At 36.6% G+C, this 19,313-nt stretch overlaps 1 protein-coding gene across 1 annotated transcript; it reads right to left on the bottom strand.

The window, feature by feature from the left end:
• Positions 1–492: 492 nt before the first annotated feature.
• On the bottom strand, positions 493–12,955 carry LOC112866329 (sterile alpha motif domain-containing protein 9). The gene is given in 15 exon segments (XM_025929280.2): positions 493–666; positions 9,778–9,896; positions 10,220–10,332; positions 10,334–10,496; positions 10,499–10,672; positions 10,675–11,110; positions 11,112–11,575; positions 11,578–12,042; positions 12,045–12,270; positions 12,273–12,451; positions 12,454–12,539; positions 12,541–12,685; positions 12,688–12,769; positions 12,772–12,819; positions 12,821–12,955. Coding segments are annotated over 15 exon segments (3,009 nt in total).
• Between the last annotated feature and the right edge of the window lie 6,358 nt (positions 12,956–19,313).

The raw sequence follows: 19,313 nt of genomic DNA, 5'->3' as shown, positions 1-19,313 counted from the left end.
ACAATTTGATAAATATGCTTTCACCATCTCATGGAATATTTCTTTACTAATTTATTGGTTGTTTAATAAAAATAGTGTTTATTCTGTTCCAAGTATTCTGCAAATGTTAACTGATCTATTTCTCATAACAGTCCTGTGAGATACCTCCTGTAATTTATCCCCATTTTTTTTAAGATTATATATTTTTTAGAGAGAGAGTGCAAGCAGGGAAGGGGCAGAGAGAGAGAGAGAGAGAGGGGACAGAAGATCCAAAACGGGCTCCATGCCTACAGCAGCAAGCCTGATGTGGGGCTCGAACCCATGAACCACGAGATCAAGACCTGAGCCGAAGTCAGACGCTCAACCAACTGAGCCCCCAGGTGCCCCCATTTATCCCCATTTTATAGCCAAGGAGACCAAGGCACAGAGAAGCACCTTGAACACTTACACAGGTAGTAAGAGGCACAGTAAGTTTATGTCAAACAACGTATATTGAACCTGAAAGATAGCCATTCAGTTGTCATTCCTAATTCCATGCCATAAATTTTGAAACATGAAGTAGTTCTGAACATCTTTCCAGTTTCTTGTAAATGAAGCAGCATCACTTCCTTGCTCTGCTTCAGCTTTCAGTTTAAAGAGTCCTTTCTTTTCAAATGAAGGCACCTCCGAGGATTTTGAGACTAGTTGCTAAGAGTAAATTACACATAAATATGTGGGAAGACCCCTTTTGGCATTCATTATTTCTTACTAATGTTCTCCTTGCGTGACTCTTATGGGACTTTCTTCAGGAAGGATTGTGTGGTAACAGGAGAGTGACCAAAGGGATGAAATCATTAAAATGAACGTCATTTCTCCCATCTTCCTACACCACTATGTAAGTTCATGACATTCTAGCATGGGCCAAAATTTCCTGTTCTTAACACTCTGCTTCTCTATCTTAAAACAAATATGCATAAGGCACAAAAAGACCTTTGGATTACAGTACATTAGTCAATCATTAAAGAAGAAACCAATAACTCAAACTGCTTCTTTATGTGGTGCCCCTGAGGTTTTTACATTTGGGCTGGACCCCATAATAAAATTTAGAATGGGAAGAGCCATGTCTCTGTATCAGCCAGGATAGGCAATTTATGTTATGTAGTAACAAACAACCCCCACATTTCAGTGGCTTCAAACAACAAAGTTTCATTATCTTTCAACCTGCATTCTTGGATTAGCTGGGCTCTGCTGTACATTATCTTCACTTTGGGCCCCAGGCTGAAAGAGCTGCTTCTATCTGGGGTGTTACCAGTTATTGTAGCAAAGGAAAACAGGGCTCTGGAGTGGTTTGCTCTGGTAAGTCAATACTCTGAGCATTGTAGAGTGGGAAGGATGTTTGTAAAAAGGGTTGGACGAACAGAACAAATTATATGAGTCTTAGAGTGAATGGAGCAGGCATTGTTTTTATGTAGATCACTTTTAGGAAAGAATAGATATGAAAATTAGAAGTCTAAAACTCATTTATTTTCCCATGCCCTGGTATGCATTGAAAGGCTTCCATCTACCCCACAAAAACACAGGTACTCTGGTTTGAAGATCCATGGTTGAAGGGAATATAATTAGAAGTGGAATTGCTGGATTAGAACATGCACATCTTCAACTTGTAGTGTATTGATAAATGATTGCACTAGTGCTTGTTCCAATTTTCATTTCCATTGGCAGTGGACCAGTGTTCCCTTTGTTCTACGTCCTTGCCAACACGTACTACTGACAATCTTTCAAAAATTTTGCCGATCTGATAGGTGTGATTCATTATCTCTTTGTTATATTGAGATTCACATTTTTCTTTCTGCTACTGACTTTGAGCATCTGTTCATATGTTTGTTGAACATTCCGATTTCTCCTTCTGTAAATTATTGTTTCATTCATCCCTTTTTCTACTGGATTTTTTTGGAGGGGGGGTCTTGTTCTTGTCAATGTGTAAAATATTCCTGTATCATACTTTTACATATATACAAACATTTATATGTATAGGGCTCATTTATCCCTCTGCTTACTCAGCATTTTCACTTGGATGTCTCTGCTTTTATATGCATCTTAGACCTGCTATGGCCAAGATGAAATTCCTGATCTTCCCTCAATATCACCTCTATTTGCAGTCTTTCCCATTTCAGTTATTGCAAACTCCATCTTGGGGTGCCTGGGTGGCTCAGTTGGTTAAGCATCTGCCTCTTGATTTCATCTCATGTCATGATCTCATGGTTCATGAATTTGAGACCCTAGCAGGGCTCTGCACTGACAGTGTGGAACCTGCTTGGGATTCTCTCTTTCTCTCTCTCTCTCTCTCTCTCTCTCTCTGCCCTAACCCACTCGTGTGCTCTCTCTCTCTTTCAAAATAAATACCTGGAAACTCCATCTTTCCAATTAGGCTAAAACTCTTAGAATCATCATCTACTGTTCTCATTCTCTCCCAACCAGCATTGAATCTGGCAGCGAATTCGGTCGACTACACTTAAGAATACACCAGAATCTGACTACTTTTTGTCACCATCTTCTTTGGCTTGGATAATCACAATGGCCCATGGCCCATAGCTTGTCTCCCTGTCTCCCTCCTTGTTCCTGCCCACCCTCTCCTCTACCCCTAGTCTACTCTCAAAGTCTTGAGAAAATAAAAAAGATTGCTACTTTCAACAAAGCTTTGCTAATGTGATAATTTTTGATAAAAGCAAGCAGAGGGACTCAATGGTTTCTATCTTACCCAGAGTAAAATCCAGTGTCCTATCATGGCTTATGCAAACTCATCAGGTCTGGCCTCCATCTACCATCCAACTTCATGCCCTTCATTTTCCCACTTGCTTATTCTGCTCCAGTTACTCTGGCTTCCTTTTTGTTCTTCAGATATCTCCAGCCTATTCCTGCTTCATGGTCTTTGTGCTTACTGTCTTTTCTGCTTGGTGGATTCTACATGACCTGCTCCCTTATCTCCTTCAAAGCTAGGGTTCAGTTTACTTTAATCACCTTTTCAGTGACACCTTTCCTGAACCTACTGTTTTAAATTGTAATGAACTTTTCATCCACACTCTCCGGCCTGCCATTCCTTATATCCTTTCTCTGCTTTATTTTTCTCTTAGGCTTACAATAGGGATATACTAAATAATAAGCTTATTTGTTTATTTTCTGACTCCCTCTAGTAAAATCCAAGCTTTGAGAGGGCAGATAATTTTGTGTTTTGTTCAATGTTACATTCCTACCGTCTAGGACTAATGCAGAATAAGAATTCAACAGTCTTGGAATGAGTAAAAACCTATTTTGCTTTTACATAGACAAATGTATGCATATTTTCTTTTATAGCTTCTAATATCCTGTCTTAGGATTTTCTCCCACTTAGACTGTACTTTTACTTTCATAGATTTTTAAAAAAATGTTTATTATTTTGAAATTCATTTTTCTTTTTTTATGTCTATTTATTTATTTTGAGACAGAGAGACTGTGCAGGGGAGGGGCAGAGAGAGGGAGAGAGAGATTCCCAAGCAGACTCTGCACTGTCAGCATGGAGCCCAATGCAGAGCTCGAATCCATGAACCATGAGATCATGACCTGAGCCAAAGCCAAGAATCAGACACTTAACTGACTGAGCCACCCAGGTGCCCCTGAAATTCATTTTTCTAAATATTCATCTGCCACCAGAGCACCTAAATATATTAGACAAATACTAATAGATCTGAAGGGAAAAATAACAATACAGTGATAGTAAGGGACTTCAATATACCACTTTCAAAAATAGACATATCGTATAGACCAAAAATTGATAGGGAAACGTTGGACTTGAAATATAGTTTAGATCAAATGGACCTTACAGGAATATACAGAACATTTCATCCAACAGCTGCAAAACACACATTCTTCTCAAGTTTACATTTAACATTCTTGAGGATAGAGCATATGTTAAGTTACAAAACAAGTCTTAGAAAATTTAAAGATTGAAATCATACTGAGTATCTTTTCTGACCAAAATGGTATGAAACTAGAAATCAATAACAGGAGGAAACTGGAAAATTCACAAGTAAGTGGAAATTAAACAACACACTCCTGAACAACCAAGGGGTAAAAGAAGAAATAAAAAAGGGAATAAAAAATATCCCCAGACAAGTGAAATTGTAAACACAACATACAAAAATCCAAAAAGTCAACATGCAAATTTGAAAATTCAACATGCAAAAATTTAAAACTCATGATATGCAGCAAAAAGCAGTGGGAAGTTATAACAATAAATGTTTGACTTAAGAAAAAAGAAAGATCTCAAAAAAATAACTGAACTTTACACCTCAGAGGATTAGAAAATGAGCAAACGAACCCCAACATTAGCAGAAGAAAGGAAATAATAACAACAAAAAATCAGAGTAGCAATAAATGAAATAGAGACCAGAAAAACAATAAACTGAGAGCTTTATTTATTTTGAAAGATAAAATTGACAAACCTTTAGCTAGACTAAGAAAAGAAGAGGAAGACTCAAAAAAATAAAATCAGAAACGAAAGAGGAGACATTACAAATGGTACTACAGAATACAAAGGATCATAAGTGACTACTTCAAACAGTTATAAGCCAACAAATTGGATAATGTAGAAGAGATAAAGTCCTAGAAACACACAACCTGTGAAAACTGAATCATGAAGAAATAAATAAGCTTAACAGACCAATAATGAGTAAGGAGTTGAGTAAAAAATCAGAAAGCCCCCAATAAAATCCAGGCCCAGGTGGCTTCACTGGTGAATTCTACTGAACGTGTATAGAAAAATTAATGCCAATTCTTCTCAAACTCTTCCAAAAAAATTGAAGCAGAGGTAACACTCCCAAATTCATTTTACAAAGCCAGCATTATCCTGATACCAAAGCCAGATAATGACACTACAAGAACACTACAGGGCAATATTCCTGATGAACATAGGTGTAAAAATTCTCAACAAAATATTAGAAACCAAATTCAACAGCACATTGAAAGAATTATACATCATTATCAAGTGGAGTTATCCTTGGGATGAAAGGATGGTTCAACATACACAAATCAAAAATAAAATATACCACATATTAGAATGAAAGATAAAAACCATATAAACATATTAATAGATATAGAAAAAGATACATTTGACAAAATTTGACATTCTTTCATGATAAATACTGTCAACAAATTAGGTATAGAAGGAATGTACCTCAACAGATACAAGGTACTTACAAATTGTTAAGATAATAAATTGTAATGCTATTACTACCAAAAAAATGGAGTTCAAGTTCAGTATGGGTCAGGAATTCAAACACTACAAGACTACAAGAGACTGAAAAATTGTTTTCTGCTCTTTACTCTAGTTCCCAGTCCCACTTACTCAGCAAAAATTACCATGAGGAAGGATTCACAGGTTAAACGATTTATTTTTTTTGCTTTTGGAGGTCTTCCAGATTTTAATCTGCCATGTTCCTCCACATTGTCATTGAAAATGGGATTCGTTTCTCCCTGTCCTTGGAAAGTTTGCTCCTCTGACTGTACCTGGCCTAATCACTTCCCCCCAGGTGTAGAAGTGACTGCTATTCTTTGCTCACGTATGAGGATTTTACTCCTCTGAAGAATGTACTTCATTCAGAGTAAAAGCATCCATTGCTGTTTATAATTTTAATGAAAAGAATACTTTTAAATTTATCTGGTGTTTTCCTGCTAGCATGCATAGGATGGTCTATCCTACATCTAAACCGGAAGTGGAACTCCCTTGCACTTTCCCCCCCTTAACTTCAGGGTTAAGTGACACACACTTAATTGTATACATTTAAAGTATAAAATTTGATATGTTTTGGCTGTTTATATTTTTTAAGTTTATTTTGAGAGAGAGAAGAGAGAGAGCAAGTGCACAGGCATGTGGGCCGGGGAGGGGCAGAGAAAGTGGGAGAGAGAATCCCAAGCAGGCAGAGCCCCACAGGACAGGGCTCAAACTCATGAGCCATGAGATCATGACCTGAGCTGAAATCAAGAGTCAGTCACTTAACTGACTGAGCCACCCAGGCACCCAGGTTGTTTACATTTTTGACTATTCATTTTCTCTCCTGTGTTTTTTGATATCATTCCTACTTGCATTTAAATGTTTTTGTGATTGTAAGTCATATTGCTCACTGGAATATAATTTCCATAAAGGACATGTCTTCATCAGCACTTTATCCTCAGGGCTTGGAATAATGTCTGATACATAAGGAGTAAATGGATGAGGAAAATATACAGATTTAGATCTGGAGTTAATCTCTGCTAAGCCACTTACTAATTGTGTGACCTTTGCAAAATACTTAGCTTCTCTGAGTGCAGTTTTCCCCACCTGAATACTAGGATGAGTGTGTCTACGTTGTGAGATTTGAATTTAGATATCAATATAGGACAGGAGTTACCTGGCTTTGTAAGGATTCACGTGAAAAAAAATGTGAGTGTTGTAGTTGATTCAATATCAGTCAGGATCATGGTGTCTACTTACTGGTAAAAAGAAGACAGGTATAGTCTTGGTGACATTAGGCAGTTTAACGTTTATATAGCACAGTAGCCTATGGGTTCAACTGGTTAGAACATGTCTCCTGAATTGTTCTACCCTGAGCATGAATTTTAAGAATGAAGTGAAAACTGGAGCACAGCCAGGAACGAGCTACAAGCATAGTGATGGGTCTGGAAACGATCACATGTCCTCATAATTTTAGATCTGGTGATGATGGGTGATTTTGTGGATTATTTTAAGTGAAGACATGATTACTGTTGGCTAATATTTAAACTGTCTTGCAAATAGTGAGGGGACCTATTCTTTGTTCTGGAAGGAATACTTGGCACTAACTGGTGTCATGCACAGGGACATGCATTTTGAAATTAATACAGGGAAATATCTCTCACACGTAGAGTGCCTGGCAAAATAGGGCCTTACCTGTTACCTGGTAAGCATTCAGGTGGCTGAGTGACCACCTGAATTGTCAGGGAAATTAGAGCAGGGCTAAGTGACACTGACAAACCCCTTCCAACTCCGTTTCTGTGATTCTGTGACTCACAAATTGAAAGCCACTAAATTATACTAGATATCATATGCTGAAGGCTGATTACCACATAGCCTGGGTAGGGTTCCTAGAGGAAGATCAAAATAAATGGATAAAGATTGACTCAGTTGGAGGTTGAGATTTGTAAATAAGCAAGAAGCCTCCCTGTCGACAAAGAAATGAATCATCAGGGGTTTTGAGTGGCTGTTCCTAGTAACTTGATATAACATGAAGTACATTGGACTGGAATAACCTGGTTCTAAATCTCCACAGTGTTACCAGTTCTACCTGAAGTTCTGTTATTACCTGAAGTTCTACCATTAAGAGTTTTCTTTCTGAAACTTAAAGTGTTTTGATTTGTTAGTGGTTACCTATTTAAGTGAATTAAACCAGTGGTTAAATTTTTTTTAATTGGTGGAATGAAAATTTTTTTCAAATAAAAATTTATATGGGACAAGAGCATATACATTTGTAAACAAAATGAAAAGTGTTCTGGATAAAAATGGAAAGCTGTACCTACTGAGATTGTCTTCATTTTCACTGTACTTTCTTCCTCAAAGACCCTCCACTAAAATTTTGGGTTCTTCAGGGCAAGGATTAGAAAACATTCCATAAAATTACTGTCAGCAGTCAGTAAAGGGAGGGTTATACAGAATTTCTGACCTGAGGAGTGGGAAAGAAGAAAAGAGGCAGATGCAAATTTTTCCCATTTTCTCATTTTTGGAGAGCCTGAGACTCTAGGCTTCATAGTACCAAAAATGAGACGTTTCCTTAAGGTTTGCATCTCTTTTGGAACTGGCTGACCTCATTCCAAGTTAATCACATCCAGCCCCTAGGAGATGCTTCAGGACAAGGCCAAGAGCATACATAAATCAGTAAGATCCCAGCAGGAAATAGATGGCACATGCAAACTAGTATAATTTGGGGAAGATAATTTAAGGGAATATACCCAGAAGTGTTAGTGCAGGAAACCAAAAGCACTGTCCTGAGCTTAATGGCAGTGGAGCTGTTCCCCGTGAGGCCTACAGAAATGAATACACGGAGAGGTTTTAGAGTCCAAAAGGAGAGAGAGTCTTGTCAAGCAGTCTCACTAGAAAGAAGTAGTTACCTACCTGCTTCCGATTCTGTGTCTCCCTCTCTCTCTGCCCCTCCCCCACTCATGCTCTTTCTCTTTCTGTCTCAGAAATAAATAAATATTAAAAAATAATTAAAAAAAAGGGGGGGCGCCTGGGTGGCTCAGTCGGTTGAGCGACCGACTTTGGCTCAGGTCATGATCTCACGGTTTGTGAGTTCAAGCCCTGCGTCGGGCTGTGTGCTGACAGCTCAGAGCCTGGAGCCTGCTTCTGATTCTGTGTTTCCCTCCCTCTCTGCCCCTCCCCCACTCATGCTCTGTCTCTGTTTCTGTCTCAGAAATAAATAAACATTAAAAAAAAATTTAGGAAGAAGTAGTTACCTTTAGTCAGGAGCACAACCAGAAAGATGTGCAAAGAGGTGAAAGGTGACTTTGCAAAGAGGAAGCAGGGTAATAAATATCTTACTCTTCCCCTTCCCTTTAGTTTCTTACTGAGGCCTCCTAAACAGCCAACCCCAACTGGAAGCCAGAGAGTGAGTATGCCTTTGATGTGGTCCACACAGGTGAGCATCTTGGGCAGAAAGGAGAGTGAAGAAGGTGGAGAGCAGAACCATGGACAAATGGAAGTTACTAGAACCATAAAAAAACCTTTGGAGAATAAAATCTACCAACTAACAAACATGTTTTGGATACTGGCTAATGCAAAATAATGAACTAAACATAGAGTAGAGGAGGAAATTATTCTTCATTTTTCTAAAACCTTCAACAATGGTTCAGATTAGAGAACTGCTGAGCCTCGGGGTGTTAGACAGTGAACTCTAGCTTCTACGACCCTGCAGTGACCTGAGCATGTCATTCTCTTCATTCCATCAGTAGAACCTAGCAAGCACTGACTAATTCCATGAGCTTTATAGTTACTGTTTTCCTTCTAAGTCGTAAATGCCAGAAGTATGAAACAGGGAAGTACACCTCTTTTCACTGTATCCCACCCAAATTTACCACAGAGGAAAGGAACTGCAGTGCTATAACATTCCAGGGGCTATTAACAGTTATTTTAAGTCATATATATTATTTATACATGTATTTCATATGTATTATATGTATGTTCTACACATACATATGTGCATATACATATGTATATGTATACATTAATTCATTTACTCAAGGTTACCTAAATTATAGAAAACTTACAAAATTGACTAAAAAAGTAAGTTTGAAAAGTCTTATCACTATTAAAGAAACTGAGGGGTATCTGGGTGGCTCAGTAGGCTCAGAGCATCTGACTCTTCCTTTTGGCTCAGGTCATGATGTTGTGGTTTGTGAGTTTGAGCCCTGTGTTGGGCTCTGTGTTGCCAGCCTGGAGTCTGCTTGTAATTCTCTCTGTCTCCTTCTCTCTGCCCTTCCCCTGCTCTCTCTCTCTCTTTCTCTCTCTCTCTCTCTCTCAATCAATCAATAAAAATAAAAAGAAACTGAAATCATGGTTTTAAGCCTTTCTACTAAGACAACTGATAAGCCAAACAGGCTTACATACAATTTCAGGAAACTTAATTATATATATGTATATAAACATATATATGTGAATAAATTTGTAAATATAAATTTATATATATAAACTTACTGTTTGTTTTCAAAGTTGGTGTGAATTATTGATAGTATTCTCTTAACTTTTTTAAATTAAAAAACTTTGGAGGGGAATATTACAGATTCCCCTTGCATACAGATTTGTATGCAAATGGCATACAAAGGATGAATAATATGCACTCCACAGTACTTCCCACATTCCACCACCTCTGTTTTTATCTGAATTGTAGAGTTGGTGCTTTTTTAAAAAATTTTTTTTTCATTTTTATTTTTTATTTTTTAAAATTTACATCCAAATTAGTTAGCATATAGTGAAACAATGATTTCAGGAGTACATTCCTTAATGCCCCTTACCCATTTACCCATTCCCCCCCCACAACCCCTCCACCAACCCTCAGTTTGTTCTCCATATTTATGAGTCTCTTCTATTTTGTCCCCCTCCCTGTTTTTAAAAATTTATTTTTATTTTTATTTTTTACTTTTTAAAATTTACATCCAAATTAGTTAGGATATAGTGAAACAATGATTTCAGAAGTAGATTCCTTAATGCCTAGAGTTGGTGCTATCTTGCCTTCAGGTTTTTCTGTTCCCCAGAAAACCTTCTTTTTTATGATTCTTAAGAATTTTTCACACTATGATAGTAAAATGGTTGTATCAGGCATATATGAATCAAGAAAGAAAAGAGCTTTGTTTCCCAATAGAAGTATTTTGTCTTTTCAGGATATTCCTAGCCACATTTTCTATGTACTTTCTATTATAATTGCTTTTCACGATCATGAAGAAACAAAAATCTTTAAAGTTTTTATGCTGCACTTCAATTTTTTTCAATTTAAGCTCTGTTCTTTGACAGATAGTTGTTGTATTAGAGCATTACCATCTGAGATCTTTGTACCTTTTACAGGATTCTGTGATTTCATGCAAGTTAGGATCACTGGAGGTTTCTCATGTCAAATGTACTATTAGCTACTGCTAATAGAGGCCTGGAGAAAATAGACATAATTTTGTTCTTTAAATCATCAATAAGGAGCAGTTCAAGTAAGTTTTCCTGATGGTTGGTTGCCCCAAAGGTGTTTAAATTAATCACTTATTCTCCAGTTTCCCCTGTCTTGTTTTTCAACATAGCACATCTTAATTTCTTCCTTAGTTCCCAAAGAATACACAGAGTCAAGGTAGTCCCACCACAACCTGGATGATGCTATGAATGAATATTATTGGCACATATTGGTTTAGAAGAATTTGCCCAGTTTTGAACCACTGCTTCAAGTTTTTCATATTTATCCTTTTCGATGGAAAAAAAGTTGAAGTTCCACTATGATACTTTCCCACCTCGATAGAAGTCTTCCTCTTCTGATGCCTAGAATTCACATACTTTGTTTCTGTCCTCTAAGACTGTGTCTTCATATTCACTTTAACAAAGAATTTCCAGAACAGTCATGACAACTTCTTCCTTTTTTTAGAAGGACAGTTAGATGAACCAATAGATGGCAAAAAGATTGAGTGACAGATTTTAGTTGAACAATAGTACCATTTATTTCTTCAAGACTTAAGTCAGAAACACATTAGCTTGATAGCTCATTTTGCTGGTTTATTAATCTTGTTTCGAGTAGGCCTTTCTATCCTTGACACATATGTGAGTATACACAAATACACGATGTATTTTTCATTCCTTTGAGATCTTGGTAGAAAGCACAGAAGGTCTCAAGGAGGAGGTCTCTTAGGTCATCCATGGAAGAGAGTAATAGAATAATAAAGAGAAATAGTTTTTCTCTTTGCAAGGAACTTGGATCTAAGTGTTTATATTTTTCACTGTTAAGGTCTAACCTGCCATTGCTGAAAATCCAGCTGGGCTGTTGATAAAGATTCAGACTAGAAATCTTCTCATTTTGTATTTTTTCCCCCTACACATACAGATTTGGCTTTCTTTGTAAGCTTTGGCTACCCCCCTTCTCACAGATTTAGGATTAAACTCCAACACAGCAAGTCATTAAATTTCCTTTAGGGAATCTAAGTGTTTTATTTGATTCAGATGGCATTTATTTGTCACAAGAATGTGTACCAGTCGTGGTTTGAATGAATTATCAAACAAATCCTGATTTCCTGTCAATAATTTAGCAAGTGTTGGTCCCTTACTCTCTTTTTTATTTGTTTTTACTTTGCATGTTTTTTCTGCCTCTTTTCTAGACTCTGACAGTGCTTTCAAATCTAATTTAAATGCTCTGAAATCTGCATTATTTTTCATGATGTCTTTAGAGCTGGCCCCATCTCACATGAAGACTGAGTATTTTGGACTTAGTTTCCATGTTCTGTTGTTGTGATTTTGCATTTTAGTATGGAAATAATCTTGTTCATATTCAGAGTACTTTGTAATGACCTTTGCTTCAATACAAATCTGTCAGGATACCTACGGTTTAGCAGTAAAACGTCTACAAATCTTGGCTCTCAAATGTACTTCTTTGCTTTTTGGACCTGATGGTCTTCAAAATACTGGTGGATCATCAATTTAAAATGGTCAGTGAGGGCTTCCTTGGTGAAATTGGTGACTTTCACGTAAAGAATTTTTCCATAGGGTTTGCCTTTAACTCCAAAATGAATGGTGCCATTAGTAGGCGAATTTTCATACAACCCGAAGCAAATTGGAAAACTTCATTGCTAAATTTCACCTTAACATCTCTTCTGCAGCTGTTTCTCTATTTTCACAAATAGGTTTTGAATTAATTTGTTGGATCAGTGAGATTGAGTGGTGGTCCTGTTTCAGGCTGTAGACTAAAATTCGATTTGTAGTGATATGGGTTACAAATTCATCAAAAAAGTATGATACACATGTCAGTTCTCTGGATGGCTGCCTTTCCTTTGTGTCATCTATTTCATCTTCCATGAACTCAGTTTTTAGTGACTGTACCCACTGTAGAGGCATTAGCCATAACTGATTTCTCTGTATCATTTTGCTTTTGCTTTGAAGTTTCTCCATTTTCTTCTTACATCAAATGTTGTATTTTAGGAACATTTTTACTACCTTTTCCCTCTTTCATGTCTGACTAAGATCTTCAGAGGATGTTTTCTGCAATTATTTGAATAGCTGTTCTATATGGATAGCTCATCTATATGGATAGCTCATCCATGTGCTATGCCCATATCAACAAGGTGATTTTTAGTTAACCACTTCCAAGATTACTCTATGCATATCTTTTGCAGTCAAGATTTCCCTGTGCTTTTGATTAATTCTATGACTTTCCAAACATCAATTTATATCTTCTGTTCAGTCATCTGTATTTTCTGGTAGGTTCAGTGGCATTGCCATTCTGATAGCTGTATATAGAAAAAGAAAAATTATTTAGTATTTTTATAAGTAAAATTTCAACTAATTTTTAAAAGGTTATATAAAATATATATAATTATAAAAATTTCTTATAAAATTTAGAATGTTTAAAAAGATACACATGCCATCTAATTATCCTCCTGAGAGGAAATTACCATTACCAGTTTCTTCCATATCCTATCAGAAAAATACTTCCAAGCAAATACATAAGCACTTTTTTTTCACACAAAGGGCAACATAATATACACAATTTCCTTCACTTGCTTTATTCACTAACTGTATCTTCGGGATAGTGCTGGTCAATATATAGAGAGATGTTTCATCCTCATTAATGGCTGTTTGCTATAATGTGTGTTAACTGTATTATTTAAAAATACTCAATTCAGGAGCACCTGGGTGGCTCAGTGGGCTGAACGTCCAACTCAATTTCGGCACAGGTAATAGTCTCATGGTTTGTGAGATTGAACTCCATGTTGGGCTCTGTGCTGACAGTGCAGAGCCTGCTTGGGATTCTCTCTTTCCTTCTCTCTTTGCCCCTCCTCCACTCACACACTGTCTCTCTCTCTCTCTCTCAAAATAAATAAATAAACTTTAAAAAATATTCATTTCAGCTGTGGAAAATAAGAGAAACAAAGGATGTGTGAAACTAAATAGAGAAGGTTGAATGAAGTAAGGAGGACATAGAAACTAAGTATAGAAGCAAATGGTTTGTGAATTATATTATGATAGATGTAGATAAAGTAAATAGAGCATATGAGTGTTAAACATAGGAAGGAATAGAAGGACCAAATAGATATCAAATATTCATAACACACATGAAGCATTTGATACTTTGAGGTCATAATTGGGTCACCCAGTGGTGATACGCATTCTGATCCCTTGTATCCTCTACTCAAGGAATCCACAGCTGCTTGTCAGGCTAATTGATGAGCTATAGCTGTGGTCAGGCATATGTGCCCCTCCGCATCTCTCTGATTAGAGCAAATGTATGTATCAACCCAGGGTGTCTCCCCGCTGTGGAACTGCCTTGGACAGACCTCAACTCTGGTTCTCAAAATTACACAATCAGTGGAGAATGCTGATACAGCAGAGAGAGGGAGAGAGGATATATGAACTTGCATAACTCAGGTAATAAGATCTTTCTACCCATCTTGTGCCTTATCCAAAGCATGTTACCCATCTCCTCCCCTCTACTTTTTGTTGTGTATTTTAATTGATTTAATAAGGTATTTGCCTTAAGCATCTTAATTTGATCTGTGAGTCATTTTGTTCCATGACTTCTGAGATAGCTTCCTGGGTAGTGATCTTGGAGGCTACTATTATATCAGAGTGATTTTTCACATAATAGATAACGACTGATTTCTGGTTAATAATTGCTGTTTGATCTACAAATTGGAAATCTCATATCTGGAAAATTAGTGGCAATCTGAGTTATGGAAACATACTAATGGTTAGAAAAAATAAATTCCAAATAATGATAGTCAGCTCTAAGTATGATCCAAAAATGGCTCCAAAAAAAATGTGAACCATTCCAGTGAAACCATCATGGAATAAATCATATAAACAGAGAAGACAAGCCTGGGGAATTATGGCAAGCAGATAATATATGCCCACTTCCATGATATAATACACAGGAATATTGCCTCAGAGTGGTAGACACAAATTCAGATTTGGATTTACCTTCCTTTCCAGACATAAAGGTGACACAGCAATGGTCCAAAGTTAAGCCTATTATTTTTTTGGTTAATAACTCCTGTATGCATAGAGAGTGAATAAAATATACCTTACATCTATATTAATGCCAAATAGGCAAAGATATGCAAAATTGGCAGAAATTTCACTTCTTTACAACACTATGACAACCAGAAACCTAGAAGATGTAATGCCTTCTAAAAAAAGTGAGTTAGGTGAAATTTCTTTCAATAATTTAGCCTATAGAGATTGAGAAGCTCACATTTAAAAAAAATTGGGAAGCAGAACCTGGGTGGCTCAGTCAGTTAAGCGTCTGACTTTGGCTCTGGTCATGATCTCACCATTAGCGAGGTCGAGCCCCGCCTCAGACTCTGTGCTGACAGCTCAGACCTTGGAGCCTGCTTCAAATTCTGTGTCTCCCTCTCTCTCTGCCGCTTCCCAGCTTGTGCTCTATCTCTGTCTCAAAAGTAAACATTAAAAAAAAAATAAATTAAATTGGGAAGAGAAAAAGAGAGTGGAAGGGGAAAATTGCTTTAGATTTGAAGTAGGACTTTAAAAGTAGCCTTTTGTAGGACTACATTAAATTCAAACACTGTGCAGCAAAAAACACAATTAACAGAATGAAAAGACAAGCTATGGGATAAGAGAAAATATTTGCAAAATAATTTGCAAATATATTTGATAAGGGTTAATATCCAGAATATATATTAAAAAAACTTCCTACAATTCAACAACACAAATAACCCAATTAAAAAATAGTCAAGGACTTGAATAAACATTTCTCCAAAGATGATAAACAAATGCCAGACAAGTATATGGAAATGAGCAACATCACTAATCATTAGAGAAATGCAAACCTAAATCACAATGATGTATCATTTCACATCCATTATGATGACTGCTATTAAAAAACAGTAAATGTTGAGTCTTGGTTACGATATTGAGAAACTGGAGGGACCCCTTATGCACTGTTGATAAGAATGTTAAATTGTATAATCTACACAACTTACCTTAGAAAAATGGTTAACGGAATCTCTCCAAACAGAAAGGAAATGATAAGAGAAGGAACCTTGAAACATTAGGAAGGAAAAAAGAACACACTAAGTAAAAATGTTAGTAAATATAATAAGCTGTCTCTTGTTTGGTTTTCTAAATTATGTTTGATTATTGAAGCACTGTCTGATATGGTTCTAAATGTATGTAGTGGCCATATTTGAGATAACGATATATGTGGATAATTATAAGTGGGATAGGGTAAGGGGGTGAAAAGGGAAGTAAGATTTTTTCCACTTCATTCAAGCTGGTAAGATAACACCATTAGATTGTTGAAAGTTATGTATGTATAATGTAGCATCTAGAGCAACTATTAGAAAAAGCTATATGAAATTATACACTCAAAAACACTGTAGATAAAAGTGGAATTGTAAAAAAATTTCAAGTTACCATAGGAGGTCAGGAAAATAAGACAGAGAAATGAAAACCAGAGAGAGCAAACAGAAAAAAAAAATAGTAGATATAAGTCCCAACATACCGATAATTATATTGAATATAAATTGCCTACGTATAGAAATTAAAAGGCAGAATTAGTAAGTAGAGTGAATTAAAAATATGACCCAACTATATCCTTTTTGTAAGATACTCACTCAAAACATAATATAGACAGGTTGAAAGTAAAAATATGGATAAAGATATGTAATGAACACAAGAATGGCTATATTAATGTCAGATAAAGACTGTAGACTACAGAGAAAAAATAACCAGAGTCAGAGGAATATTACATAATGATAAGCCAATCTAACAAGATGACATAGCAATCCTAAAAGTGTGTGCATCAAAGAAGGAAGTTGAAGGAAACAGTGATAGAACTTACTGTCTTAGACAAACCCACAATTATAGTTGGATATTTCAGTACCTTTCTCTTAACAATTGATAGAACAACTAGACAGAATATAACTGAGGATATGGAAGAATTTAACACCATCAACCAATACCTTCCAAACCACAATTATAGGACAGTTCATCCAACAACAGCAGAATATCATTCTTTTCAAGTGCCCAAGATAAATGATAAAACAAATTTCAACAATTTAAAGAACTGAAATCATACAGAATATGTTTGCCAATCATGATAGAATCTTATTAGTAATTTAGTAACAGAAAATTAAGAGGAAAATTGCTGAACACTAAAACAACACATTCCTAAATAATTCATGGATCAAAGAAAAGTCTCAAGTGAAATTAAAAAATACATTGCAATGAATGCAAATGAAAATACAACATAATAAAATTTGTGGGGCACAGTTAAAGCAGTGTTGAAAGGAAAATTTCTAGTGATAAATGTGTATATTAGAAAAGAAAAGTTGAAGAAAAATCATGTAAGCTCTTGCTTCAAAAATCTAGAAGAGCTTGAAAAAGAAGAGAAAAATAAACCCAAAGCAAGCAGAAGGAAGGAAATAATAAAGATAAGAGCAGAAACTAACTAAATTGAAAATAGAAAAATAATGGAGAAAATCAATGAAACAAATATTTGCTTTCTTAAAAAAGATCATTAAAATTGACAAACCTCGGGGCGCCTGGGTGGCGCAGTCGGTTAAGCGTCCGACTTCAGCCAGGTCACGATCTCGCGGTCCGTGAGTTCAAGCCCCGCGTCAGGCTCTGGGCTGATGGCTCAGAGCCTGGAGCCTGTTTCCGATTCTGTGTCTCCCTCTCTCTCTGCCCCTCCCCCGTTCATGCTCTGTCTCTCTCTGTCCCAAAATAAATAAACGTTGAAAAAAAAATTAAAAAAAAAATAAATAAAATTGACAAACCTCTACCAAAACTGACAAAGAATGAAAAAGAGCAGACACAATTTACCAACACTTGAAATGAAACGGTATTATTTAAAACCCTGTAGACATCAAAAGGTCAATATGGGAGTACTATGAACAGCTTCAAACACATAAATTGGACAACTCAATTAAAATGGACCAATTTCTCAAAAACCACAAACTTCCACAACTCACTCAATATGAAATTGATCCTTTGCATAGTCCCATAACTTTATAGAAGATTCGATTTTTAATTAAAAAAAAAAAACAAAAAACACTCCCCCCAAAGAAAAATCTCCAGGCCTAGATAGGTTCACTGGAGAATTCTATTGGACATTTAAATAATTAACACTGATTCTACACAATCTCTTCTAGAAAGCAGTAAAAGAGGGAATATTTCCCAGTTCATTTTATAATGTAGTATTAATCCTAATAGCAAAGTCCCTGCAGACCCAGGTGGGCTTCCACATACCCAGGCTCCTGCCTCATTCCGGTACCAGGCCAGATCCTGTGGGCTTAGACTCTCAGTGTGGGCCAGGTCCCATAAGACCCAAACTCTAGATTGGCTCCCATGGACCCAGGCATACGGCCTGCCCCAGCACCATGGTAGGAAAAAAAAGAAAAAGAAAAAGAAATAAGACAATAGATAACAAGTTTTGGTGAAGCGGTGGAGAAAAGGGAATGCTCATGCACTGTTGCTGGGAATGTAAATTGGTCCAATCACTATGAAAAAAAGTACGGAGCTTCTTCAAAAAATAAAAAATAGAACTGCCATATGATCCACCTATCCCACATCTAGGTATATATCCAAAGGAAATGAAATCAAGATCTTGAAGAGACATCTATACCCCCACGCTCATTGCAATAGTCAATATATGGAAGCAACTTTAGTGTCCATCAGTGGATAAATGGATAAAGAAGATGTGCTATATCTTACTCAGCCATGAGAAAGAAGGAAATCCTGCCATTGTGACAACAAGGATGAACCTGGAGGACATTAGGCTCAGTGAAATAAGCCAGAAAGAGTAACATAAATACTGTCTGATCTCACCTTTATGTGGAATCTAAAAACAAAACAAAACAAGGTAAAAGCACATAGAATGACGGATACCAGGGGCTGGAGGGGGAAGAGATGGGCAGATATAGGTCGAAGGGTACAAATTTGCAGTTCTCTAGGATGTATAAGCTAGAGATCTAATGTACAAGCATGGAAACTGTACCTAACAATGCCATATTGAACACTGAAATCTAAGAAATAGATTTCAAGTACACTTATCACACACAATCAATGGTAACTGTGAAGAGATGGATGATATTTAATTAGCTTGACTGTCATAATCATTTCACTACGTATATGCATATTAACTCATCATGTTGTACACTTTAAATATATACAATTTTTATTTAAAATGCTGCATTTGGGGGCATCTAGGTGGCTCAGTCAATTGAATGTCCAACTCCTGATTTTGGCTTGGGTCATGATCCCAGGGTTGTGGGATTGAGCCCTGTGTCAAGCTCTGAACTGAGCGTGGAGCTGCTTGAGATTCTCTCTTAGGGCACCTGGGTGGCGCAGTTGGTTAAGCATCCAACTCTTAACTTTCTCAGGTTGTGATCTCACAATTCATGAGTTTGATCCCTGCTTTGGGTTCCATGCTGACAGTGTGGAGCCTGCTTAGGATTCTCTCTCTCCTCTCTCTGCCCCCAACTCTCTCTCAAAATAAATAAATAAAATTTTTTTAAAAGTTAATAAAAAAGATTTTCTCTCTCTCCCTGCCCCTCTCCCCTCCTCGCATGCACACTCTCTTTCTAAAAGAAAGAAAGAGAAAAAGCAAGCAAGCAAG

This window comes from Puma concolor, chromosome A2 (genome assembly GCF_028749965.1).
Source record: "Puma concolor isolate L17-30 chromosome A2, mPumCon1.1.hap2, whole genome shotgun sequence".
Classification (NCBI taxonomy): domain Eukaryota; kingdom Metazoa; phylum Chordata; class Mammalia; order Carnivora; family Felidae; genus Puma; species Puma concolor.
Note: the sequence above shows the minus strand (reverse complement) of the source record. Positions and strands in the feature narration are given on the sequence as shown.